Source organism: Macaca fascicularis, chromosome 1, assembly GCF_037993035.2.
Source record: "Macaca fascicularis isolate 582-1 chromosome 1, T2T-MFA8v1.1".
In the NCBI taxonomy this organism is placed as follows: Eukaryota; Metazoa; Chordata; class Mammalia; order Primates; family Cercopithecidae; genus Macaca; species Macaca fascicularis.
The window spans coordinates 75,251,106-75,277,934 of record NC_088375.1 but is presented as its reverse complement, the minus strand read 5'-3'; the positions used below and the strand labels follow the sequence as shown (position 1 = coordinate 75,277,934).

Below are 26,829 nucleotides of genomic sequence, written 5' to 3'. Positions count from 1 at the left end.
TGATTGGTGTTTTTCTGACACACCTTACAAAAGGATCTTAATATTGTTCTTTAATAACTTTGGGTCTGTTCCTAGGACGTTGCATTGTCATTCTCAAAACACCACAGAATAAAGAAACAGAAAATGCCAACCATCACCTTGAGTAGTATTCCAAATGTTCTCCTTTGCAAAGACAAATGACTCATTTAGACTGAAGAAACAGGGATGCCTTTGAGACATTCATTGATTTTAAATTAAAAAATAACTGTTATGGTTTACATTAAGAGTGACAACTAAATAACAGAGTAAACCTTACTTAGTGTCATTTGTAGCAACTCCACTGCACCTGTCTGAAAGAAGGGGGGTGTGGGGCAAGCCTAAGTGGGGTAATCTTACTGATCAATAATCCAGATCTCTCAATGCGCTGTAGTAGATAGTCAATTCTTGATAGAATTACTGAAATATACAGCTAGCTGTTTTTCTTATGGCTCAGGTCTTCAGGTTCAGTGCTGCTGAGTTTATTAACTTTATTCTCCTTGAACATTTTTCTCCTTTCCTTTATGCAGCTATGTTGGCGGTGGGGGAAGGGAGTTGAATGAAAATGTTATATTTCATTTGCTCTGTGAAGATACCCAAAATGTTTGGTCCAGCAGATGGAAAATAAAAAGGTTTAGAAGAGGGAGTTGGTTGTTCCTGAAGTTTGTTTTTCACTGTCTTTTCACTGTAAATAGGCCTACCTAATAAATTGTAAGAAGTATGAAAAAATAATTATAAAGGCAATATTGACTTGAGAGAGTTATTTTCAAGCAATTAGAATACTCCAATTATATATAACTAGTGCAAGAACAAAGTAAGTAGAAACCAATGGTATTAATAGTCACAGTGAGTGTCTGATATCAGACGCTCAAGTATTTCTTCTGATTATTTCTAAAAATGTGTTTCTTAAGAAACGTGTCCTGGCTAATAACTGTTTTAGCTTAGTTTGAGCTTTAAAAATATCTGAAATCAATAAAACCAGCCTTAGTTCTTTTTAAATTTTTGTGATATTTAATATTGTACATCCAGGAAGTTTCATTGTGCAGTAACTTGCATCATTCTTTAGTTACTATAACTGAGATGAGGAAGTGTGTGTCTGAACTATGGCAAACATAGTTGGTCTCCTCTCTCTTCAGTCTCAACCCTGTCCAACTCGAGCTCTCTACCAGCACCCATGCACTTGGTCTACTTTCTCTCCTTTTATAAAATCTTTAGTGACTCCACATTGCTGTTAAGTCCAAACACCTTCATGGGGCAAAGGTGGCATGTATGGCCCCATGATCCAGCCCCAGTGCTCTTCTCCATTCATGTTATACAGTCCCTTCTGCAAACACTGCTCTGCAGACATCCTGAACTACTCATAACTCCCTGAACAGAGCAAACTCTTTATCACTCAGGAATTCGTTCAGCAGCAAGTACAGAAAACCTGACCTGCAGTGGCTTAAACTGTAAGAATGTTTATTATGTTTTAACACAGGATGAGAAGTAGCTAGTTCATGAGTTGGTTTTCACAGCTTGATGACAGAAGACCCACACTGCAGAATTCAGATTCCCACTTTATTCCCTGTTTTCAGAATGGTACCTTCCCCTCCTCTTCAGCTATTTCTGATATCTGAGTCTATCTGGTATATGCTCTGCAGGAGGTAAACTTTACTGCAGTCTTTTGCTAAGGGGAGATTTCAATAGGGATAAGATATGTGAAAGGATACTTTTTTACAAAAAGGTAATATTATGACTGTCATATGGATATTAAGTGGGTATGTGTTAAAGATTTTATTTAACTCATTAGCTAATGAGGGAACTGGGCAGATGTTATAACCGGTTGAAAGGAGAAGTCAAAGAAGCTCAAGTGTATATAGAGTAACGGACTATTGAAATAATTGTTTAAATGGACCCAAAACTAGCTTTTCCACAGATAGCAGGGTTGTCGTTCCATAGAACAGAATTTATTTCTGTTTCTGTAGTTAAGAAGTACTTCCCGTTGCTTTCGGTTAGCTACAAGGTAGAGTTGTAAAATAGCTTGCATAGAATTAGCATTCAGTGACTGAAATGGTATACTCCTGAAAGCATAGTTTTTCTGTGGAAGCACAGATTTTATCCTACCAAGGAAAAAATGTGTATTTGATGCAGCATATTTAGGATTGTTGTAAGGACTAAGCCTTTACTAGTCGCTAATAAAGTTAGTTATGCCTGCTGCCACTACCACTGTACCTAATTATTTCATCTACACAGATTTATGTTTTATTTCTCCACTCAGACTTTAAATTCTTCCAATAATAAGAGTTGAAAGTTTCATTTCCTTTGTATCTTCCATCCTCTCTTTTCCCCTCTCCCTATTTTCACCACCACTGGAGTCTTATGCTAAGTCCATAATAGATACTGATAAATGTTTGCTGAATAAGTAAGGGAATAACTTTAAATTTGTACAAAAAGAATATGTCTTCCCTGTGACATCATTCTACTTTTTAAAAATGTATATATAATCTTAAAAAGGAGACACAGTCGTAACTAATCATTTTTCTTGGCATCATGAGCCAAGACCATACCTCAAAATCCAATAAAAATGTTAAAGTCATTCATATCAATAAACATTTGGAGAGCAAAGCAGAGCTAATTTAGTCATTAACAGAATGAATTTTTGAAAGGTTTTTTGAAATATTTTAATAATTGTAATTATTTTGTAACAGAAACAGTATGCACTCAATAAAAAGGTAAACGACAACAGACAAATGCTCATTTCCTGGTAAGATACATTGATAAGGTTTTGTGGTATATTTTTTTGGCTGCCTATGGCCCTTGGATTACTCAGATCATTAATTATGACTGTACTTTGTGCTTTATAAATAAAATCTATATTTGAAATAACTGGACTCTCCAGCACTAATTTTTCATTATATTTAAACATCTGAGTATATGTGTTTAAATATATATCTTGAGTTTTGAATTTTACCTGAATTAATTTTAGTTAATTTTTCCTTCTTTTTCCCTAATAATCTGTTTATTTTCAAATTAGTTTCTTTAAAACCTCAGGATACTGTCAGATATCTCTCTGTCTTACTAAGAGAACATGTGCTGTCATAAACATGCTTCATTTATTTCTGCTTCATGTTCCCCAGGCCCTATCCCAACCCTACATCAAGGATTATGACACAGGAAATGAACACAGAATCTTTCTATAGCTTGAAAAGTTTGAAGACTTTAAATCCTTTCTTTTTTGTATTCGTCTTGATTTCTAATTGGCCCATTTCTTATTTTTTTTATATAACTTTTCAATTTAGAAGACCAAGATTAGACAGAAGACTAATTGTATAATAGCTTGTTCCAAAAATAGCAGAAGATCCACTTCTCAGTTTTTAAGTATCATGTTTTTAGAAATATAATCCACTATCATGTTAGATGGTTAAATAGCAGTAGACCAGCATTAATGCATTCAAATTATGTTTTCTCACTCAGCTAATAAATAATTAACTGAAGAATTCTAATCATATGAATTATAAGGGAAGCATCACTATTTCCTTCTATTTAAAATGTTTTAAGAGAATTCACTGCTGCATAATATCCTAAAAGAAATTGATCATACTTTTCCTGTAATAGATGTTGTTCTGACAGTAAAGCATTAGTAACCAATTGATAACCTTGCAACAATATTGTGATCTCTTTAGATAATTAATCTTAGCCATTTTCCTGTCAGAAGCAACAGTGCTTGATTTTATGTTGAGCCAGAAAGATTGCCAGTTTTGAAAATTAAAAAGCATTCCTTTTATATTATTCATTCCGGTAACAATTTATGGTGGCGCATTTAGCTGCTGAACGCTTGTCAACAAACGTAATTATGTTTCGATATAAACAAGATTGGTGATTTTACTATGCAGCTCCATCTTTGTTGAGAATGTTTTGATTTAGGTTCAGATGATACAAGCTGTGTATTTATGTGTCATTTTTTTCTTCTTTGTTAATAGTTTTTTCTGATAATTACTCGTAGGCAAACAAGCATGCATTTAGGATCCTTATGCACGGGAGACATCAAACGGAGAAGAAAAGCTGCACCTTTGCCTGGACCTACTACCGCAGGTAAAACAAAAGCAGGGTTAGAGTGGAACACAAATGTAGAGTTCATAAATCATGAAGAATAAAATGTAGACAGTTCTTAATCACTTGCAATGAAGAAGAAGAAGCACAGTTGCAAGAAGCTATTAAAACAAATCATTTGCATGTGGTATCAGGATGTATTGCATGTTCCATTTGTAGATTTTCCAGGTAACCAGTCATTAATGTATATGTTACACCCCTGCTCAAATGCAAGATTTCGTGCAAGATATTAAAAGGATACAAAAACTTCAAAGGCTATATCTTTGGTCTTGTTGTTTCCAACAGTCTTGTTGGAAAATAAGGCATAAATAGATGAAATGACAAATAACCCCAGAAGAGATTAATAGTAATAAATTCAAAAAGTATAGCCGCAGCCCCAAAACACAAGACCCCATGTGGTAGGAGATGGAAACCTAACTGAACGAATGTGACAGTCTGGTTTCTAGTCCCAGCTCTGTAGCAGTCTTAGATTCCTCATTCCTTCTTTAGACAACATTAGCATTAGACTGAGAAAGCTCTCACTTCTACCTCAAAAATCATGTCATTCTAATAATACGCCATTCTAATAATGAGTGTGGTCTTGAGAAAACTACAAGTGCTGATCAGAGGGAAGTCACTGTAGGTCGGAGAGGACAGGAAGCCTTACTTACTGAAAGGGCAAAGACTCGCCTTGTAGTGAAGGTTGTGAATAAAATAGTATGTATTGAAAATCTCATGCAAGAGCAGTGGTAAGGGAGGCACAGATAAAGTCAGTGATAGGAGGAAGCCAAGTAGGCATTAAAATGTGGACACCCACATATAAATAAACAACAGTTAACCATGATGGATTTGTGGTGCAGCAAGCTCTATGAGAAAACGTTTTTCAGTGTAGAAACAGAAAATAATAGCCTTGGCCCTATTGCCTGGGATCTATAACCACACAGATTTATAAATTTTCTCTTAGTTTCATTTGGGCAGCCTTTATAGGAAAAAATGATTTTAATTATAGACTATGAAAATAAGATTCATATCAACAGGAGAGTAAACAGTGAAAAGAAAAATATATATAAGTATATGCATGGTTTTGGCGGGGTGGGGTTGCATGGTGAGTTTAAGAGGAAAAAAAGATGTGAAGCTTACACTCTCTTTTTTTTTTTTTTTTTGTGAGATGGAGTTTCAATCTTATTGCCCAGGCTGGGATGCAGTGGTACGATCTTGGCTCACTGCAACCTCCGCCTCTTGGGTTCAAGCGATTCTCCTGCCTCAGCATCTCAAGTGGCTGGGATTACGTGCACCTGCCATCACGCCCAGCTAATTTTTGTATTTTTGGTAGAGATGGGGTTTCACCATGTTGGCCAAGCTGGTCTCGAACTCCTGACCTCAGGTGATCTGCCTGCCTCGGCCTCCCAAAGTGCTGGGATTACAGGCGTGAGCCACTGCGTCCAGCCACGTTCTCTACTTAGGGAACCTGTTCCATAGTTAAGCACTAGAAAATTGAAGAATAACTTAAAATTGGAGCACTTCTAATGCAGTTGTTCCGTATAAAGGACTACATTTAAAATTATGCATTTAGATGCATACCTGATCGTCTTCTGGCAGTACTGAATTTTCAAGATTAGGAAACACCTGTGTGTAGAGTGCATTTGTATTTGTGTAGAATCATATTTGCCACTTATTGGGTACCCACTGTGTACCAGAAACTTTATTATTTTATCTTTATAACAACTGTATGAGGGAGATGGCGTTATCATCACCTTACAGAAAATTAAGATGCAAAGAAGTGTTAGGTTAGCTACCTAAGATGACAGAATTGTTGAATGCAAGGGAAAGTTTCAAGCCTAGGTCTGCATAACTCCTAAATCCATGTTCTTTCCATAAAAATGTACTTACAGCCTCTTCGTTAGCATATATATATATATTCTTTATATACATATTACCTATATGTAAAGATTGTCCTATTGCATATGCTGACTTAAGGCATATAGTATGCCTTAAGTTTTATAGATTTATCTAACTATTATATGTAGAAATGCAGAATATTCATGAAATACTTCTAATATATCTCCTCATACATGAACATGTAGCCACATTTTGGATGAAACACATGTCATTAGTCTTGCAATTCAGATCTTTCATAAGGCAAGTATAGGATTCTTTAACATCCCCATTCCAGTTGAATGGTCCCTGAATTTTCTTATCTTTCAGTGATGTAAGCATTAGCAGCAGAAACAGTACAAGAACAATCTTAGGAATGCTACTAAAGCACCTTAGTGGCAGCAATAAGGAAAAGACAATACTGGGGTCACGTCCTAACACTCTGAACATATGTGAAATGAGAAGGAAAATGCATAATGGTTGAGGAGAGGATAATATAATTATTTCTGCAAGGTGATTTTGACATTACAACTCAGTAACATCAGAGGAAATCATTTATATGGCGTATGGGTACAAACATTGAACTTTAGCCTAAAACAGTTTTTTTTATAAGCTTACACCAGCATATTCCAGATTTTATATTTGTGAATTGTTGTGATTCTCTTAATAGCCAGGATTTTGGTATTACTACATTTTAACTTAGAAAATAAAATTCTTAGAAAATTTTAATTACTCAAAAAGTAGTGGAGCAGGAGAATTACATCACTCATTTTCGACCCATTTTTAAAATCTGTGCATAACTGTTTCAAAGAGGAAGAGATTAAGTTTAAAGTCCTCAGTTTTAAATAGAATATCTTTTAATGCTAATGAATCAACTCTACAGTGTAGATTATTATCCAAATTCAAGTAAGAAATGTTTTTGCATAAATACACTTTGATAATGAGGGTGTAAATCCTAGATCATCTTGTCTCTGAAAATTACAGTTTTCAAATTCTGAAAAAGAGTCAGTCACATAATAAAGAGTCAGTTATATTTGTAAACTTCTGAATTTTAGCTAAGGACAATATTCTTGCCCTTTTATAGGCCCTTGCAGAACTCCTGAAAAACACATTGAATTGAGATATATTTTCAGTGTCTTTTGCCTTTAGTCAGCATTAACTCTAAACAGGAAAAATGCAGACGATAACTCTCTTTTATTTGAAATAGAGAGTAAGAGTTAAAAGACCGACAGCTTGCATATTGTTTGATAATCCCCTCTGATTTATATGTGAAATATTATGCAATCAAACAGCAAGTTTAGAAAGGATTTACCAAGAAGTTGTCAGAAAACTATAATTAGACCCTTTAAATCCAAAACCGGGTTTGTATAACAATTTATGACTAAAGACAAATTGTATTCATAATAAATAACACCTTTAATAATAAAAGATTTAAAGCCCCCTATGAAATTAATAACCCAGAATTGATTACGTTTACCTGCTAGTGTATTGAAAATTTTTCTCACCTTCTTTTAGCAATAGCTTTGAAGCATAATTTCAGTCGCTTTAGAAAGCTCTAGACTAACCAGCAGTGTTATCATTTGAACATTTATTAATTGTGACAGGAACACCAAATTTATTTCAGTGCTTTAGCTTATTTACTGCTCTTTCACCTTTGTATTTTGTATTGACAAAGTAAAATGAATATTGATAAGGTTAGATATTGATTTTTTTAATGTATAGCTTGTTCTCTGCCTCATTCAAAGTCACATACTGAAAGATAGTGGATGTCTCAGTAGCAAAGGATGTAGATTTACTATTATAAAATTGAGAACTATCAAAGCAAGAAGGTTTGCCAGCAGAATGCATTTTATAGTTTGAAAAATGTCATCTGTAAAGGTGAAGAAAAGCAGTGAACAAAATAAGAGGAATATTATTAACACTTTTTAAAAAGGCAGTTAGCAATGTTGGTTGTGGTCCGTGTTTTTGGTAGAAGGCATAGCTTATTGAGGATTTAATAGTAAAAAGATTTAAGTTCATTTATTGAGATATTGTGGCTACTATATTTTTTTAAAAATTTGTCCACTATACAGTATGAAATTCAATGTTATCCACAATTAATATTGCCTGTTACTATTTTGCTTTCTATTGAAATAATACCATAGTGAAATATTTATTATAAGGAGTCAGCCTTTTTTCTATATATTTTAAGTATAGAAATGAAATGCCTTTTGAAGTTTAATGTCTTGATATACATATTGCTCTAGGGTAGTTTCTTTTTTTCATGAACATGTGAGTTCTTGGCAAGAGGTTACATTACAGCTTTTTGTGACTTTTCAACTTTTTTCTCCACGTCCTACTGATATTTCAATAGGAAAATAATTTTCATGAATATTTAAGGCAATGAAGGCAGGTTGTAAATAATAATAATGGGTGAAGACTTTTTAAAGGCTCATTTGCAATTAAAAGTCATGCCAAACATAATCAGAAATGTGTGGTGTAACCAAGCTCCTTTTCAAGGTACTAGATTGTAGTTGTCCAAATTTATCTTATCAATAATTATATTTTTATTTCCTGCTATCTCTGGGTCCATATAGCTGCTGTAGATTATTGTAGCTCTTTCAGGATGTTAAAACAGGCAGACTTTTCCAAGGGGATCATTATTAATTTTGAAATCAGGCTCTATCTGAATGAATAATAAAGCCTGGGATATATGCAATCCTTCACCTCTTGACACATACACCACCAGCCCACTCTTCAGTTATGTATTTTAGTAGAATCTTAATAAACAGTTTTCCATTATCATTCAGTACAGGATGGACAGAGTAAGCACACATGTTAGATAGAAAAGATAGAAAAGAATTGCTGTTTCCTGATAAAAGACTAAGTAATGAGAAAACACTTAAACTACCAAACACCTGAAAACACTGAATAAAATTTGAAGCCATCTTTTTACAAAGATAGCTGAGACTACAGGAAAGAAAGGGAAATGTTTAAGACCAAAATGGTCCTGAGCAGCCCCCACACCCACTCATACTACTGGCAAGCTTGAAAACCTAAGGCATGTTCGTTAGTTCCCTCGTGGACGGGACGTCAAGCCTGAGATCTGAGCGTTAAGTCTCCTTATCAAGTCAGAACCTCTAAAAGCTCCATCCTCAGAAATGGGCAGACTGGAAACAAAACTCATCCACAGGCACAGTGGAAGATAAAGAATCTTATTTCTCCCTGGGCTCCAAATAGAAAACTCTCTGAAGATTTGTGACCAAGAGGCTGCCCTCACATGAGTTTCTGGTCTTAAATTACACTAAGCCAAAAATTAACATAAAAACTGGTTTCAGAAGCACATTCGAAGCCACTCTAGAGGTGTAGGCCTTCAACCCAGGCCTCAAAGAAGCACCACAAATAAAAACCTGCCAATGACAATCTCATAAACCAAAACTAAAAAGTTAATTATAAAAACAAATTCAAAAAGGAGAGGAAATAATTGTAGACAAAGAAAAGACAGATGTGGTAAAGAATCGAGTAGAAATTTGAGATTATTTTATTGTGAAAATATCTTAAAAACTACACAAATCACTGAATGGGTTATATGACAGATCAGATATAACTGAAAAGACACTGAATTTTAGGAGAGATCTGAAGCGTGATATCTATGCTACATAAAAGCAGCACAGAGAGATAAAATGATTGAAAATATAAAAGAGGCTGAAGGACTTAAGGACAATGAAGTTCAACCTGTGTCTAATAGAACTTACAGAAGGAAGAGTAGAGAGAGTAAGATGGTGCAATATTTAGGAAAATAAGAATTTTTAGAATGGAAGGAAAACATGAATTTTCATATTCAACAAGTACGAGTCTATATCAAGAAATATTAAATATAAATAAAGTCACATTGTAATAAAACTTCAGAACACCAAAGACAAAGAAAATGACTTAAGAGCAGCCAACGAGAAAAAATATAACCTACGTAAGAATGCAATTGTACTGGTAGCAAACTTAAAAATAGCAGTACAAATGTGAACGTAATAGATAATATTTCTAAAGTGCTAAGACAAAATAACCAAATCAACCTGAGTTACATATCCAGCTAAATTATTACCCAAGAGTGAGGATGAAATAAAGTCATTTCAGATAAAGACTGACCACTACTAAATTTGATACCTCTTGCAGAAGAAAACAGAATCCATTAAAAAAGAATGAAATTCAGGAAGTAATGGTGAGCAAAGAAATTGTTGAGCATGTACTAAAAGCTAAATTAATATTAACTGTATAAAAGTAATAATGATGGAGACAGTGACCATGTAGATGATTAATTTGGATGTATAAAAGTAAGATGGAACTAAAACTCTGGACAATAGTATGTAAAATGTGAGGGAATAAGCGAGATATGCATGTTGACTTTTAAAGGTCATCACTTAAAAGGATAGAAATATTGTATATAGTCTTCAAGATAGTATAAGCAAGCAATAAATTCCAGAAAGGAGGAAATAAAAATTCATAGAAAAAGCAAAGTTAATAACATTAAATAATATAGTAAAAATAAATCTAGGTATATTAGTAATCATGATAAATGTAAATGGAGAAACTACATCGGTTAAATTTAGGGATTATAATGGTTAAAAGAAGAAACTCACTATATGCTTTTTACCATAAATACAACTAAATATAAGGTTTAATTTAAGTATTAGCCAAAGAAAGCTAGAGTAACTGAATTTATAACAAGCAAAATGAATCTTGAGGTATTTTAGGAGTTAGAATACTCTCTTTAGTCAGATTTGCTATGCTTGTTTAGATTTGTACTTCTACCAGGAGTTAGAAATCTGTGAATAGAATAAAACATTAATTATTTGGGGAAATATGGCAAAAGAAATGATGTAGTAGAAAATGTTTTTTGTTTTTGTTTTTATTTTGTTTTGTTTTTTGATACAGAGTCTCACTCTGTCACCCAGGCTGGAGTGCAGTGGCACTGTCTTGGCTCACTGCAAGCTCCACCCCCTGAGTTCACACCATTCTCCTGCCTCATCCTCCCTAGTAGCTGGGACTGCAGGCGCCCGTCACCACGCCCGGCTAATTTTTTGTACTTTTAGTAGAGACGGGGTTTCACCATGTTAGCCAGGATGGTCTCGATCTCCTGACCTCGTGATCCACCCGCTTCAGCCTCCCAAAGTGCTGGGATTACAGGTGTGAGCCACCATGCCCGGCCATTTTTCTTTTATTATACTTTAAGTTCTGCTGTACCTGTGCACAATGTGCAGGCTTGTTACATAGGTATACACATACCATGGTGGTTTGCTGCACCCATCAACCTGTCAGCTACATTAGGTATTTCTCCTAATGCTATTCCTTCCCTAGTCCCCTACCCCACAAGAGGTCCCAGAATGTGATGGTCCCCTCCCTGTGCCCATATGTTCTCATTGTTCAGCTCCCACTTATAAGTGAGAACATGTGGTGTTTGGTTTTCTGTTCCTGTGTTAGTTTGCTGAGAATGATGGTTTCCAGCTTCATCCAAGTCCCTGCAAAGGACATGAACTCATCCTTTTTTATGGCTGCATAGTATTCCATGGTGTATATGTGCCACATTTTCTTTATCCAGTCTATCATTGATGGGCATTTAGGTTGGTTCCAAGTCTTTGCTATTGTGAACAGTGCTGTAACAAACGTACATGTTCATGTATCTTTATAGTAGAATGATTTATAATCCTTTGGATATATACCCAGTAATGGGATGGCTGGGTCAAATTGTATTTCTGGTTCTAGATCCTTGAAGAATCGCCACACTGTACTATCTTCCACAATGGTTGAACTAATTTGCACTCCCACCAACAATGTAAAAGCGTTCCTATTTCTCCACATCCTCTCCAGCATCTGTTGTTTCTTGACTTTTTAATGATAAACATTGTAACTGGCGTGAGAAGATGTCTCATTGTGGTTTTGATTTGCATTTCTCTAATGACCAGTGATGATGAGCTTTTTTTCATATTTGTTGGCCACATAAATGTCTTCTTTTGAGAAGTGTCTGTTCATATCCTTCACCCACTTTTTGATGGGGTTGTTTGACCTTGTCTTGGAAATTTGTTTAAGTTCTTTGTAGATGCTGGATATTAGCCCTTTGTCAGATGGATAGATTGCAAACATTTTCTCCCATTCTGTAGATTGCCTGTTCAGTCTGATGATAGTTTCTTTTCTGTGCAGAAGCTCTTTAGTTTAATTAGATCCTATTTGTCAATTTTGGCTTTTGTTGCCATTGCTTTTGGTGTTTTAGTCATGAAGTTTTTGCCCATGCCTATGTCTTGAATGGTATTGCCTAGGTTTTCTTCTAAGGTATGGTTTTAGGTGTTATGTTTAAGTTTTAATCCATCTTGAGTTAATTTTTGTATAAGATGTAAGAAAGGGGTCCAGTTTCAGTTTTCTGCATATGGCTAGCCTGTTTTCCCAACACCATTTATTAAATAGGAAATCCTTTCCCCATTTTTTGTTTTTGTCAGGTTTGTCAAAGATCAGATGATTGCAGATGTGTGGCATTATTTCTGAGGCCTCTGTTCTGCTCCATTGGTCTATATATCTGTGTTCGTACCAGTACCATGCTGTTTTGGTTACTGGAGCCTTGTAGTTTGGTTTGAAGTCAGGTAGCATGATCCCTCCAGCTTTCTTCTTTTTGCTTAGGATTGTCTTGGATATCTGGGCTTTCTTTTGGTTCCGCATGAACTTTAAAGTAGTTTTTTCCAATTCTTTGAAGAAAATCAATGTTAGCTTGATGGGGATAGCATTGAATCTGTAAATTACTTTGGGCAGTGTAGCCATTTTCACAATATTGATTCTTCCTATCCATGAGCATGGAATGTTTTTCCATTTGTTTGTGTCCTCTCTTATATCCTTGAGCAGTGGTTTGTAGCTCTCCTTGAAGAGGTCCTTCACATCCCCTGTAAACTGTATTCCTCAGTATTTTATTCTCTTTGTAGCAATTGTGAATGGCAATTCATTCATGATTTGACTCTCTGTTTGTCTATTATTGATGTATAGGAATGCTTGTGATTTTTGAACATTGATTTTGTATCCTGAGACTTTGCTGAAGTTTCTTATCAGCTTAAGGAGATTCGGGGCTGAGACAGTGGGGTTTTCTAAATATACAATCATGTCTTCTGCAAACAGAGACAATTTGACTTCCTGTCTTCCTATTTGAATACACTTATTTCTTTGTCTTGCCTGATTGCCCTGGCCAGAACGTCCAGTACTATGTTGAACAGGAGTGGTGAGAGAGGGCATCCTTGTCTTGTGCCGGTTTTCAAAGGGAATGCTTCCAGCTTTTGCTCATTCGGTATGATATTGACTGTGGGTTTGTCATAAATAGCTCTTATTATTTTAAGATACATTTCATCAATACCTAGTTGATTGACAGTTTTTAGCATGTGTTGAATTTTATCAAAGGCCTTTTCTGTGTCTATTGAAATAATCATGTGGTTTTTGTCAGTGGTTCTGTTTATGTGATGGATTATGTTTATTGATTTGAGTATGTTGAACCAGCCTTGCATTCCAGGGATGAAGCCGACTTGATCATGTTGGATAAACTTTTTGATGTGCTGCTGGATTCAGTTTGCCAGTATTTTATTGAGGATTTTCACATCAATGTTCATCAGGGATATTAGCCTGAATTTTGTTGTTGTTGTTGTGTCTCTGCCAAGTTTTGGTATCAGGATGATGCTGGCCTCATAAAATGAGTCCGGGAAGAGTCCCTCTTTTTCTGTTGTTTAGAATAGTTTCAGAAGGAATGGTACCAGCTCCTCTTTGTACCTCTGGTACCAGCTCCTCTTTGACTGTGAATCCATCTGGTCCTGGGCTTTTTTTGGTTGGTAGGCTATTAATTGCTGCCTCAGTGTCAGAACTTGTTATTGGTCTATTCAGGGATTTGACTTCTTCCTGCTTTAGTCTTGGGAGGGTGTATGTGTCCAGGAATTTATCCATTTCTTCTAGATTTTCTAGTTTATTTGCATAGAGGTGTCTATACTATTCTCTGATGGTATTTTGTATATCTGTGGGATCAGTGGTGATATCCCCTTTATCATTTTTTATTGTGTCTATTTGATTCTTTTCTCTTCTTCATTAGTCTGACTAGCAGTCTATCTATTTTGTTAATCTTTTCAAACAACCAGCCCCTGGATTCATTGATTTTTTTTGAAGGATTTTTTCATATCTCTCTCTCCTTCAGTTCTGCTCTAATCTTAATTATTTCTTGTCTTCTGCTAGCTTTTGCATTTGTTTGCCCTTGCTTCTCTAGTTCTTTTAATTGTGATGTTAGGGTGCCAATTTTAGATCTTTCCCACTTTCTCTTTTGTGCATTTAGTGCTATCAATTTCCCTCTAAACAGCTTTAGCTATGTCCCAGAGATTCTGGTACGTTGTGTCTTTGTTCTCATTGGTTTCAAATAACTTATTTATTTCTGCCTTAATTTCCTTATTTACCCAGTAGTCATTCAGGAACAGGTTGTTCAGTTTCCATGGAGTTGTGTGGTTTTGAGTGAGTCTCTTAATCCTGAGTTCTAATTTGATTGCACTTTGGTCTGAGAGACTGTTTGTTATAATTTCCATTCTTTTGCATTTGCTGAGGAGTGTTGTACTTTCAATTATGTGGTCAATTTTAGAATAAGTGCGATTTGGTGCTGCGAAGAATGAATATTTTGTTGATTTGCAGTGGAGAGTTCTGTAGACGTCTGTTAGGTCTGCTTGGACCAGAGCTGAGTTCAAGTTCTGAATATCCTTGTTAATTTTCTGTCTCATTGCTCTAATATTGACAGCGGGGTTTTAAAGTCTCCCACTATTATTATGTGGAAGTCTAAGTCTCTTTTGTAGGTCTCTAAGAACTTGTTTTATGAATCTGGCAGTGAGAAGACAGGTGTTGGCCTGTCTTACTAGGTTGGGGAAGTTCTCCTGGATAATATCCTGAAGAGTATTTTCCAACTTGGTTCCATTCGCCCCATCACTTTCAGATACACGTATCAACCATAGGTTTGGTCTTTTCACATAATCCCGTATTTCTTGGAGGCTTTGTTCATTCCTTTTCATTATTTTTTTCTCTAATCTTGTCTTCATGCTTTATTTCATTTAGTAGATCTTCAATCTCTGATATCCTTTCTTCCGCTTGATCAATTTAGCTATTGATCCTTGTGTATGCTTCACGAAGTTCTCGTGCTATGTTTTTCAGCTCGATCAGGCTATTTATGTTCTTCTCTAAACTGGTTATTCTAGTTACCTTTTTTCAAGTTGGTTAGCTTTCTTGCCGTGGGTTAGAACATGCTCCTTCAGCTCGGAGGAGTTTGTTCTTACCCACCTTCTCAAGCCTACTTCTGTCAATTCTTCAAACTCATTCTCCATCCAGTTTTGTTCCCTTGCTGGCAAGGAGTTGTGATCCTTTGGAGGAGAAGAGGCATTCTGGTTTTTGGAATTTTCTGCCTTTTTGTGCTGGTTTTTCTTCATCTTCGTGGATTTATCTACCTTTGGTCTTTGATGTTGGTGACTTTTGGATGGGGTTTCTGTGTGGACATCCTTTTGTTGATGTTGATGCTATTCCTTTCTGTTTGTTAGTTTTTCTTCTAACAGGCCCCTCTGCTACAGGTCTGCTGGAGTTCAGTAGAGGTCCACTCCAGACCCTGTTTGCCTGGGTATCACTAGCAGAGGCTACAGAACAGCAAAGATTGCTGCCTGTTCCTTCCTCTGGAAGCTTCATCCCAGAGGAGCACCCTCCAGATGCCAGCTGGAGCTCTCCTGTATGAGGTGTCTATTGACCCCTGCTGGGAGTTTTCTCCCAGTCAGGAAGCATAGAGGTCAGGGAGCCACTTGAGGAGGCATTCTTTCCATTAGCAGAGCTCAAGCGCTGTGCTGGGAGATCTGCTACTCTCTTCAGAGCCAGCAGGCAGGAACATTTAAGTCTGCTGAAGCTGTGCCCACAGCCGCCCCTTCCTGCAGGTGCTCTGTCCCAGGGAGATGGGGGTTTTATCTATAAGCCCCTTACTGGGGCTGCTGCATTTCTTTCAGAGATGCCCTGCCCAGAGAGGAGGAATCTAGAGAGGCAGTCTGGCTACAGCAGCTTTACTGAGCTGCGGTGGGCTCCACTCAGTTCAAACTCCCAGCAGCTTTGTTTACACTGTGAGGGGAAAACCATCTACTCAAGGCTCAGTAATGGCAGACACCCCTTCCCCCACCAAGCTTGAGCATCCCAGGTCAACTTCACACTGCTGTGCTGGCAGTGAGAATTTCAAACCCGTGAATCTTAACTTGTTGGGCTCCGTGTGGGTGGGATGTGCTGAGCAAGACCACTTGGCTCCCTGGCTTCAGCCCCCTTTCCAGGGGAGTGAATGGTTGTGTCTTGCTGGCGTTCCAGGTGCCACTGGGGTATGAAAAAAAACTTCTGCAGCTAGCTTGGTGTCTGCTCAAATGGTCTCCCAGTTTTATGCTTGAAACCCAGGGCCTTGGTGTCATAGGCACCCGGGGTGATCTTCTGGTCTGCGGGTTGTGAAGATCGTGGGAAAAGCATAGTATCTGGGCTGGAATGCACCATTCCTCAAGGCACAGTCCCTCAAGGCTTCCCTTGGCTAGGGGAGGGAGTTCCCTGACCCCTTGCACTTCCTGGGTGAGGCAGTGCCCCACCCTGCTTCTGCTCGCCCTCCATGGGCTGCCCCCACTGTCTAATCAGTCCCAGTGAGATGAACCAGGTACCTCAGTTGGAAATGCAAAAATCGCCTACTTTCTGCATTGATTTCGCTGGGAGCTGCAGACCAGAGCTGTTCCTCTTCGGCCATCTTGTGGGCAACTCCCCATGCATCAGAAAATGTTGATGATATAATATTGCAAGTTCAGTGTTCAGTCGGCTGAAAGGGTGGCATCTGGGATCAAATGTCCTAAGTTCTAACTGGGGTACTTTTTAGCTAATTGACTTCGGGCAGCTGAATTAGCTCTCCAAACATCAGTTTCATCTATAAAATGGGGCCAATAATACTCCCCTTTCAGGTTGAAAAGATCAAAAGAAATTATGAATATGGAAGCTTTTATAGTTTCTAAGGGCTACAGACATCATTGTATTCTGCGTTATCCAAATGTATCTGTGATATATTTGTGATACATGGTCCGTATACAAATTGTGGTATATTGTTCATATACAAACTGAGAGAACCTAATATTGCAATTCATATATTCCTCAATGAATTTTTGTAGTGATTTGTACAATATCTCTGCTAAAAATTCTTATAGGGAATCAGATAAAGAAATGTATGTAGGCTTTTGGAGTAAGCTTAACCAAAGTTTAAGTCCTAGCTTACTCCCTGTGTGGTCAAGGTTAAGTGACTTCAACTCTCTGAGGACCATTAAAATTTCCTTTTTGAATGAAGAGTAGAAATAATGAATATCAGATACCTAACAAATATACCACATGCTTTGTGTAGACATGCTTTGTAGTAGGAAGACCAAAAATGATTCTGATTATATTGTGGCAAACATTCCTATCTGACTTCAGGGCCAAAACAGTTTTCTATTTGTAAGATTTATTTTTAATTTTTTGAAAATACATACTGTTTGATACATAAGCATTCCATAAGAAATATATTTCGGTTTAACTAAAAACATCTGTTAATAAGAACACTTCCTCTTCTAAGCATGTCAATAACAGATAATGTCTTTTATTCTCTACAAGATTTTTATCACTTAAGGAAAAAAAACTAGTTTTACATTAAATTTCTGTTATTTAAATAAGTCAGTGCATCATATATTTACACACTTAACTATTTAAACTGATTTTAGTTAACAAAAGTATCATGAAGTATGTCTGCAATATTGCAGATAAAATTATAAACTAGTCTGAAGTAACGAAGCTTTTCTATATTAATAAATGAAATAATTAAAACATTAGACGACGAGTAGTAGTAACACCTACCACTTTCTCTCATCTTAAACTGTGCTTCATGCTGTTCCTTGAGTTCATAATAATAACAATCAAAAATCTGTGCCCCTAAATTAGTTACTGAGAACAGAGGACAGTATTATAACTTACCATTGTTATAACGTTGCTAATAATAGTGAGAATAGCCCAGCCTCTCAGCTGGCTAGTCAAGTAATGGCGAAAAAAGTATGCGAAGAAAGAGTGATCACAAACTAATAAATGCCTTGTGAATACAGGGTAGGGACAGAGGCGGAGTACACTAGCTATTCTATGGGAAGCAGCATGTGTCACCTCCCCTTCCATTGGCTGTTTATCCAACATCAATACAACACTTTAGGAGCCAAATTACTAAACAAGCTGCCAATTAGGCTTGCAGTCAGCTGGATAGATTAGTGGCTAAGAGAGGCCGATACAAGATTTTCATCTCTTGAGCCAATTATGCAAGTGAATTACCCTCCACGGTACTCTTTGGAAGATTTGAGGGGAAAGGACCGACTCAGCTGTAATGGATATGAGAGATCCAGCAGACAGGGGGCTGGGAGCGGAAGCAGGCAGAAAGGTTAGCAGGCGATGTATTGCTAAAGCTGCCCAAGCAGGAGAGCCTTCTAGGAAAGGTCTTAAAGGATTTAACACTGCCAGGAGCAAAAGAAAGGGAAATTATGGTTGTGGTGTATACTGCACTGAGGCTGAGTTGTTCCACTCCCAAGTCTTAATTTCATAAAAGAAGGATGAGAAGCCAACAGTAGATTTTACTCTAGAATCACTTTCCATGAATAATGAAGTCTCTGTTACTGTTTTTGTTTTTTAGGTTGTGTTTCTATGAGGAAAGATTTAGCATTTGAAGAATAAAATGTTCTTTTTTCTTCCAAGTACAAGATAATGCTTTCTTTTGTGTCATATCGTTTTACTTTTATGAAGAAAAATGAAACCATCATTTAAAACAATGAGAATGAGTTCTTTTCCGTCTATATAAAAACAAAAGCATGAGAGTATGCTGATCACCCCTGGGCTACCCTGCTTGAAATACCAACATTTTAAAATTATAATAGTGAATCAATTATCATTTGCTGTTCACTTTAGGACTGAAAATGCACCATAATTTAGCAATTTTTATAGAAATATTTTAAATTGGCATTATTCTTTTCTTAAATATTAATTTAATATTTTAATTTTAATTAAAATTAAATTAAAAAATTAAATTTTATTTAATTAAAATTTAATTAAAATTTTAATTCTGAACTTTTGCAAGCTATCCTATCAAAAATGTGAGTAAACAGATGTACAGCCCAGAGCAGCATTAGACCTCTGGTCTGGCTTTAGCTTAGGGTAGAATTAAATTAATTATGACAATCACCGAAAAATCAGGGATATGAGACAACATGCTAAGGCACTGTTTAACCTGACATACCTGATCAGCCGCTGTCCAGAAGAAACCGCATACCTTGGAGGTCTGTGGAGGTCTGTCCTGCTTACCACCACAGTCATGACTTCAAAATAAATTAATTGCTTTTGTGTTATAGTCAGCATTTTTGACAAAAGACTTTTATTTTGTGCATGAGTGTATGTATTTGTGACTAAGGTCCATTTTTCACTGTCACACACACACATATATTTATAATCTCTGTATATGCATTTTGCCCTTCTCAAGCAGTAAATAATGTTAGTCAAGAATTTTTGTTTGACATTAGATGTTGCCACTCAATAGGCAAGTAGTTGAAGGTTCTTTCTGTTACATGTTAAGGTACTTGTTTCCATGAGCTATGAATTCATTTGAGAAATCCAAAGCCAATTAATCATTGGCTAGTTCTTACTCCCTGTAAGGAATTTAGCAAATGGTAATGATGTGGTCTCTTCTTGGTCTTGAAATGCGCCGAAGATTGAAAATACCAAAATGTTTAATAAACGGCTTTGAAAATCAATTGATGATTACTCCATGGTAAATAAGAGGGCTGTAGGTATTAAAACCCATGTCTAGCATTTTGTGGCTTTCCTTGTTCTACAAGTAAGAATCATAGAGCGTGACTCGCTTGCTCTTCCCCACAATGTGAGATACAGATTACCAGATAAGATACACTGTTGGTTCAACGCTGACATTTCTTTTACTATTATTTTATTTTTTACTGTGAAATACATCGTTCAAAGAATACACTTAAAAATGTGTATGTAGGCCGGGCGCGGTGGCTCAAGCCTGTAATCCCAGCACTTTGGGAGGCCGAGACGGGCGGATCACAAGGTCAGGAGATCGAGACCATCCTGACTAACATGGTGAAACCCCGTCTCTACTAAAAATACAAAAAACTAGCCGGGCGAGGTGGCGGGCGCCTGTAGTCCCAGCTACTCCGGAGGCTGAGGCAGGAGAATGGCGTGAACCCGGGAGGCGGAGCTTGCAGTGAGCTGAGACCCGGCCACTGCACTCCAGCCTGGGCGACAGAGCGAGACTCCGTCTCAAAAAAAAAAAAAAAAAAAAATGTGTATGTACAGTTTGGGTGCCGTGGCTCACACCTGTAATCCCAGAACTTTGGGAGGTCAAGGCAGGTGGATCACTTGAAGTGAGGAGTTCAAGACCAGCCTAGTCAACATGGTGAAATCCCGTCTCTACTAAAAAATACAAAAATTAGTTGGGTGTGATGGCACACACCTGTAATCCCAGCTACTCAGGAGGCTGAGGCACAAGAATCACTTGAACCCAGGAGGCGGAGGTTGCAGTAAGCCAAGATTTCACCACTGCACTCTGGCCTGGGCAACAGAGTGAGACTCTGTCTAAAAAAAAAAAAAGTATATGAACAGTGTAAAGAACAATAATAAATTGGCCATTTGGGTAACTACAACTCAGGATAAGAAAGAGAACACTACTGTACTCTGGAGTCCCATTGTTAATATTTTTGTTATTCTTACTGATGTTTGAGATCCAAGGATCCTTCTCTGCTGGTACCACCATTCTGAACATAGTCTCAGAGAAACAGTAGGACAGAGAGTTACAACTTTTTTTGGTAGTTGGGGAGAAGGTGCAAACAGTAGGACAGAGAGTTCCAGGGTTTTTTTTTTTTTTTTTGGTAGTTGGGGAGAAGGTCCTGTAATAATCCTGAGTCAGAGAAGAAGAAAACTGATGATGGGAAAGGGGTAGTGGCAGGGTGAGGTATAGGTTGGTACTAAAGAGACTCACGAACCTTTGAGGGTAGTGAGTGGTTATGTCAACAGCTGCCCATTTCTACCTCTGTCTAGGAAGACATGGTCCACATTTCAGAGCAGAAATATGCTAGAGCCAGGTCTCAGCTGCTATACCACAGGCATTCTATAGATATTTGGAAAGTGTTAGTATAGGAGGCCTATGGAGGGAATGGTGTCAAACACTGTATCCCTGTAAATTTGAGCCCTGGTATAAGAGATTGGGCTGGGCCAAATATGTTCTCACTAAGACAAAGGTTCTTTTAAGATACACTTTCATCTCTCTCTTTTTTTTTCTTACAGACTCCAATATTAGTTTGTTTGTTAACCACTTTCTTCTAAGAGGGGAGTAACCATGAGAAATGCTCTGATAATGCTCTGATAATCAGAAATTAAATAATTTCTGATTGCTTGTATCTGGTTAGCTCCAGATTTGCTATATTCCCTTTTCATACACGATAATACAATACCTGCTGCTAGAGGAGGAACAGAAATGAACCAATCAAGGAAAGAGCCAACCTGTGCCACGCCTGGGATAGACCGACCATGCCCAAGGCCAAGCCCAAGCTTGCAATTGAAGGAAAGAGCTCAAGTTCTTGTATTCTTTGACTTTCATGGTGTTTGTTAATTTCTCCATCTTTGGACTTCAGATATCTAGTACTTCTCAGTTTTTCCCTAGAACCAAATATACACTATCTATGCTCAACTTTCTCTATAAGGGCCTAAAAAAGAAAATTAAATTAGAAGTCTATTTTTGAAAATGTCATCAAAGAGAAAATGCTTAAAATCGATGCATTTCTCAATTGCCTGCTAACAAAATATGGTAAACAACATCTATATCTAAATTTCATGTTAAGCACTAGCCAATCTCCTTTTTCAAATAAGGAATGAAGGGAGGAAGGGAGGGATGGAAGGGAAGAAAGGAGGGAGGGAAATAGGGAGAAATATATCTATCCCTGGAGGCCTATGGAGGGAATTGTGGTCTATGTCCCTGCAAATTTATATAATATATTTTTTAAATTTTATAATACATGTATGTTTAATATTATTTTCCTCTATTTTATTTCTACTAACTTAATTATATAGTCATTTAAATGTGGCCATGGAAGGAAAAGGAGGAAAGGAACTAAAGGATGCATACATTACAGACTGAATAATAAATAACAAGGAGAGAGATTATAAGAATGTAAATTCCTAGGAACTCAAGATGCCACCAGTTGTGCTTTTTGTTTGGTTTGGTTTTAGTTTTGGTTCTGTCAAATGTCAAAGTCATGGGCAAATGTAAGGTACTACCATATATGTTGATGATTTTCAGAATAATCCATAAGGCTAACATGGTAATGAAAATAAATCCATTCGTAGGGTACTTTATGGTTTACTGAGAAGTTTCTTTACATACATGATCTCATCTGTCCTACAGGTTTCTGTGAGATAGGCAATGTAGGTTGTATTGTGGCTATTTCACAGATGAGAAAACAAAATCCCAGAGAGGTTGAATAGCTCACCCTGCTGTGAGGTGCTAGAATTGAAATTCTAAACAAGATCTTTCTTCCATTGTTCTCTCAGCTACAAGAAGTATCCAAAGATGAATACGCAGCCCCCTCTAGTACCTGATTGGAAAAAAGAAAAAAACTTAGGAGAACATCGTTTTCATAGCCTAATATCTTCAGCTGTGTTCATACTGATTAATGTGTGCTGTTGTTTTATCATTTCAGGATTTGTAGGTGAAAATGCCCAGCCAATCCTAGAAAATAATATTGGAAACCGAATGCTTCAGAATATGGGCTGGACACCTGGGTCAGGCCTTGGACGAGATGGCAAGGGGATCTCTGAGCCAATTCAAGCCATGCAGAGGCCAAAGGGATTAGGACTTGGATTTCCTCTACCAAAAAATACTTCCGCAACTAATACCCCTAATGCAGGAAAATCCGCCTAAGAAAAGCAAAGAAAAAATGTTTTACAGACTTTATTCAGTATGTCCCATTGTTCTAAAATGATAACATGACTTCTGTTTTTGAAGCAAAAATCTACATTGCCTCAAACACATCACTCTAGCTTCCTTACTGCATACAGTCCTACCATAGTGAGAGAAATGGGATTTCATCACAATTCATGGTGCTAAAATGAAAACCTCTGCCCTTTAATTTTTTTCAGTAATTTCCAGCTATTTCTAGGTATAAAGAGCAGCTCGTTTCTCTTATTTATTTTAATCTCATGTGTCAGTACTTTCTGATGCTTTGCTTAATTCATGTATGTGTGCAGTGCTGCAATGCCCAGACAAATGTGAGCACACCCACCGGTTTCTAAAATGGGATAGGCAGGAAAGGATTGTGTTTTATATCATCCCTATCTATTGTAACCCAATAGACCTGCCATCCCATCAGTGAAGTCCGAACACATCTTTGTTTGAAAGGCTTGTCAATTTCACATTCCTTGAATTTGGCTTCTTTGTGAGGATTTTCTGACAGAGTGATACCCATTAATTTTTTATCCTTAGACAATGTAGTGTGAAGTTCACAGTTGACAAACAATAATTAATGTTTCCCTTGGACATTTTGACAAAAATAAACCTCATCATTGTTATCACCAGAGTGCCCTCGACATTACTTCAATGCAGATTTTATAAATTTTACCTCATTTAGAACATAAAATGATTATTGAAAGAAACATGTATTTTTTAAATTCACCATGATTGAACTGTAAATTCTATTAATCCAGATGTACTTCTACCTCTGTTTTCCCAAAGACTGATATTTTTTTTAAGATCAACTCAAGTGTAGTAAATGGATTTAAAATTTTAATCATTGGAGTAATTTATTACAATATTGAGTCCATTTATATGAAGAGTTAAATGGCTCTCCCAGAACTCAGATTTCTGGCAATGGCCCAACCCATTTAGAAGGTGAACAAAAGAAGTAAATGGTACTGATTTGCCCTTTCTAGGACCCAAGATGTTACTTTAAAACCTAGCAAAGAAGTCCTTTTTATTATGTGCCTAGTATTGAGCTATTCCTGAGTCATTTGCTTCATAGTATCAGAGATTCTAAATTGCTTTTAGTTTAGAAGATCTTTATTTATTATCCTCATTATTAACAACTTATGATGATTATTATTTTATTTATAATGGCTTTTATTGGTTGAGTAAAGACTAAGATAACACACGTGAATCACCTTTCTAATGGGTTTTTTAAATCTTGTCACTTTCCAAAGAGATTTTTTGTTTCTTTCTTTTTTTTTTTTTTTTTTTTTTTTTGACAGAGTCTGGCTGTGTCGCCCAGGCTGAAGTGCAGTGGCATAATCTCGGCTCACTGCAGCCTCCCCATCCTGGGCTCAAGCGATTGTTCTGCCTCAGCCTCCCAAGTAGCTGGGATTACAGGTACCCACCACCACATCCAGATAAGTTTTGTATTTTTAGTATAGACATAGTTTCACCGTGTTGGCCAGGCTGGTCTTGAACTCCTGACCTCAAATGATCTGCCCACATTAGCCTCCCAAAGTGCTGGGATTATAGGCATGAACCACCACGCCTGGCCCCCAGAAGAGTTTTTAAAAGGTGTTAAAGGAAGTTTATGCATGTAACAGACCTTTCTCAGGTGGTCCCCTAAAAAAATCCTGCCAACTGGGGAGGTGAAGGCCAACCTTCTATTTGAAATTCTTCACAGTTTGCCAAATGTACATTTCTTGAGAATCATCTTCTTTCCCAGGGATATTGTGCCTAGAGGACAGGTTGGTTAGGGGACTATGGACGACCAGAAGAGATGTTCTTTTGAATCATTCTTATTGGATAAAGTAACCCCATGGACTTTCTACAAGTTTTTTACTTATAAATTTGCCATTTTTTAAACTGATATTTTCTAAATACTCATTCTGTCTCTGTAACCAGGGAAAGGGGGAAGATTATATGCAAGTTTTAAAACTTCTTTGTGATAGTGTATTGTGCTCTAGGGTCTATTCAAAATTTGGTGTTTGAGCTTTTTCTTAATTTGATTGCCTGGAGATCTTCGAAAACCCTAGGATCTCAAAAAGCCAAGTTTGAAGCCACTGAGAGCAAACAATGAGGTCATTGTGAGCCTGGTTCCAAACTCCTGAGGACTTGGCTGTTCTTTTTCACCTTACTATGTTCTAATGGAGGTAAAAACCCTCGTAGTGAAGAAGAGCAGTGTATATATCAGACTAGTGTATAGGAACTTCTTCATTAAATATTGCCGTCCTTATGAATGCTGTTTATTGTTGCTGTTCTGGCCAGATACAGAGCTTCCGAAGCAACTTCTGTAGGATGTACATTTAGGTTCTCTAACACCTCAAAAAAATTCTTCTTTGTATTTTCAGCTAATAGAAGACAGTTCTTCATCTTGACGCCCTCTATGTGTTTCACAGAGGACTTAAAATACTTCTTATTCTGCTGAAGTGTTTAATTGTACAGAATAGATGTACTCTACAGTATATGTGAATCAGCACTCAAAGCAGAAAAGTGATAACATCCCAAGCTTCCCCCGTACTCCTACTGACATGCCCTCAGCATTCAGTCTTTAAGAAAATTCAGTGCAGACCTGATGTTCTCGTTGTACCTGAACTTAATTGGAGAAACAAGCACAATTAAAATAGGAATTTTTTAGTATAAATCAAATGTCTTTCACCATCCGAAGCCCACTAATTTGTGTTTTATATATAGTTACAGTTAACTTTTTGCCAGTTATGATGTCCATAGAACCCCAAGATTTAGAATGTATCATTTATATTTCCTTTAAAAGGCAGTAAGATGTTTCTTCTCCTCCTTTGTGAAGCCACTCTTCTACAGTATCTGTAGCCTTATAGCAAATTAATTGGTTGTACTAAAAATTTTAGAGAGTGCATAGGTCTTCCTTTTCTATCCTAATTACCTGCAATAGCCTAGAGACGGTGAGCATGATTACATTAGCAACTTGACTGTTTAAAAAATTTATTTGTTATACTTGATAATGACCAGACTGTGTGCTGGAGTCATTTGTTTCCTTCTTTTCTGCTCCCCAAATACAATATTTAATTTGGTTGCTTTTATTTTTAAACTATATAGTACCCTTTTAAATAAGAATTCATTGCTAATTAAAATCTGCCCATAAATTGGTCTCAGCATTTAAATACCATATATTTTATAACTCATACTGTGGTTATCAAACAGAAGTTAACACAGTAGGGGTAAAGAGATACATAATGTGTACCTATAGGTGTATTTATAATGCCTGTGTGCAGTATACAGACATAATTACAAAATATTGCATTTTATTAATGTTTATATTAACATGGAGAATTGGTATTCTTGTAAATTGAACTGACAATTGCTTCTATTCAGTACATTTCATTTTGAGCAGATATTTCCCAAAAGAGAAAAAAATCACTGTTGACATGTTTTTTAAAACCATTTTCATCTGTATTTTGTCTTTCAAAAAGAAAAGTGATCTAAATTGGCATTGTAAAGAAATCGTTAGCAAAAATTTTTTTTTAATTTTTCTTTTGGTAGAAAGTTATATTAATAGTACAACAAAGAAGGAAAGAATAAAACCTAATGTTTAAGACCATTATTTATACGCAGTCATTGTCTTTGTGCTTTAACTGTTTCCCTTTTACCTTACAGTAATTTTTTAACAGTAGAAAGTACTTCAAAAATTTGTTTCAATGAGTACCCAATGACAATTAGCATTTAATAATGCAGTTAAGTTCATTGTTATTAAGCCTTGAAAAATTTCAATACCTCAAAAAAATTAGAGAAAAATATTGGTAAATGTATTTGATTCACAAATGTATTCATAGTCAATTGTGAGCTGCTCT

General features: G+C 36.6%; 1 protein-coding gene across 10 annotated transcripts in view; it reads left to right on the top strand.

Annotated features, from left to right (window-relative positions):
* GPATCH2 (G-patch domain containing 2) overlaps positions 1-26,582 on the top strand; it is a 201,853-nt gene extending 175,271 nt beyond the window's left edge. For 9 of the 10 annotated variants that reach the window (XR_012428691.1, XR_012428694.1, XR_012428695.1 and 6 more), the window contains 2 exons: positions 3,998-4,086; positions 22,740-23,610. Coding sequence is in view for 4 of the 10 variants with exons in the window: in XM_074026688.1 (XP_073882789.1) it covers positions 3,998-4,086; positions 22,740-22,960 (310 nt within the window). In the remaining 6 variants the exon portion in view is untranslated. Of the gene's footprint in view, positions 1-3,997; positions 4,087-22,739 lie in introns of all 10 variants that reach the window. The other variant, XM_005540865.5, reaches the window with a different exon arrangement.
* The last annotated feature ends 247 nt before the right edge of the window (positions 26,583-26,829 follow it).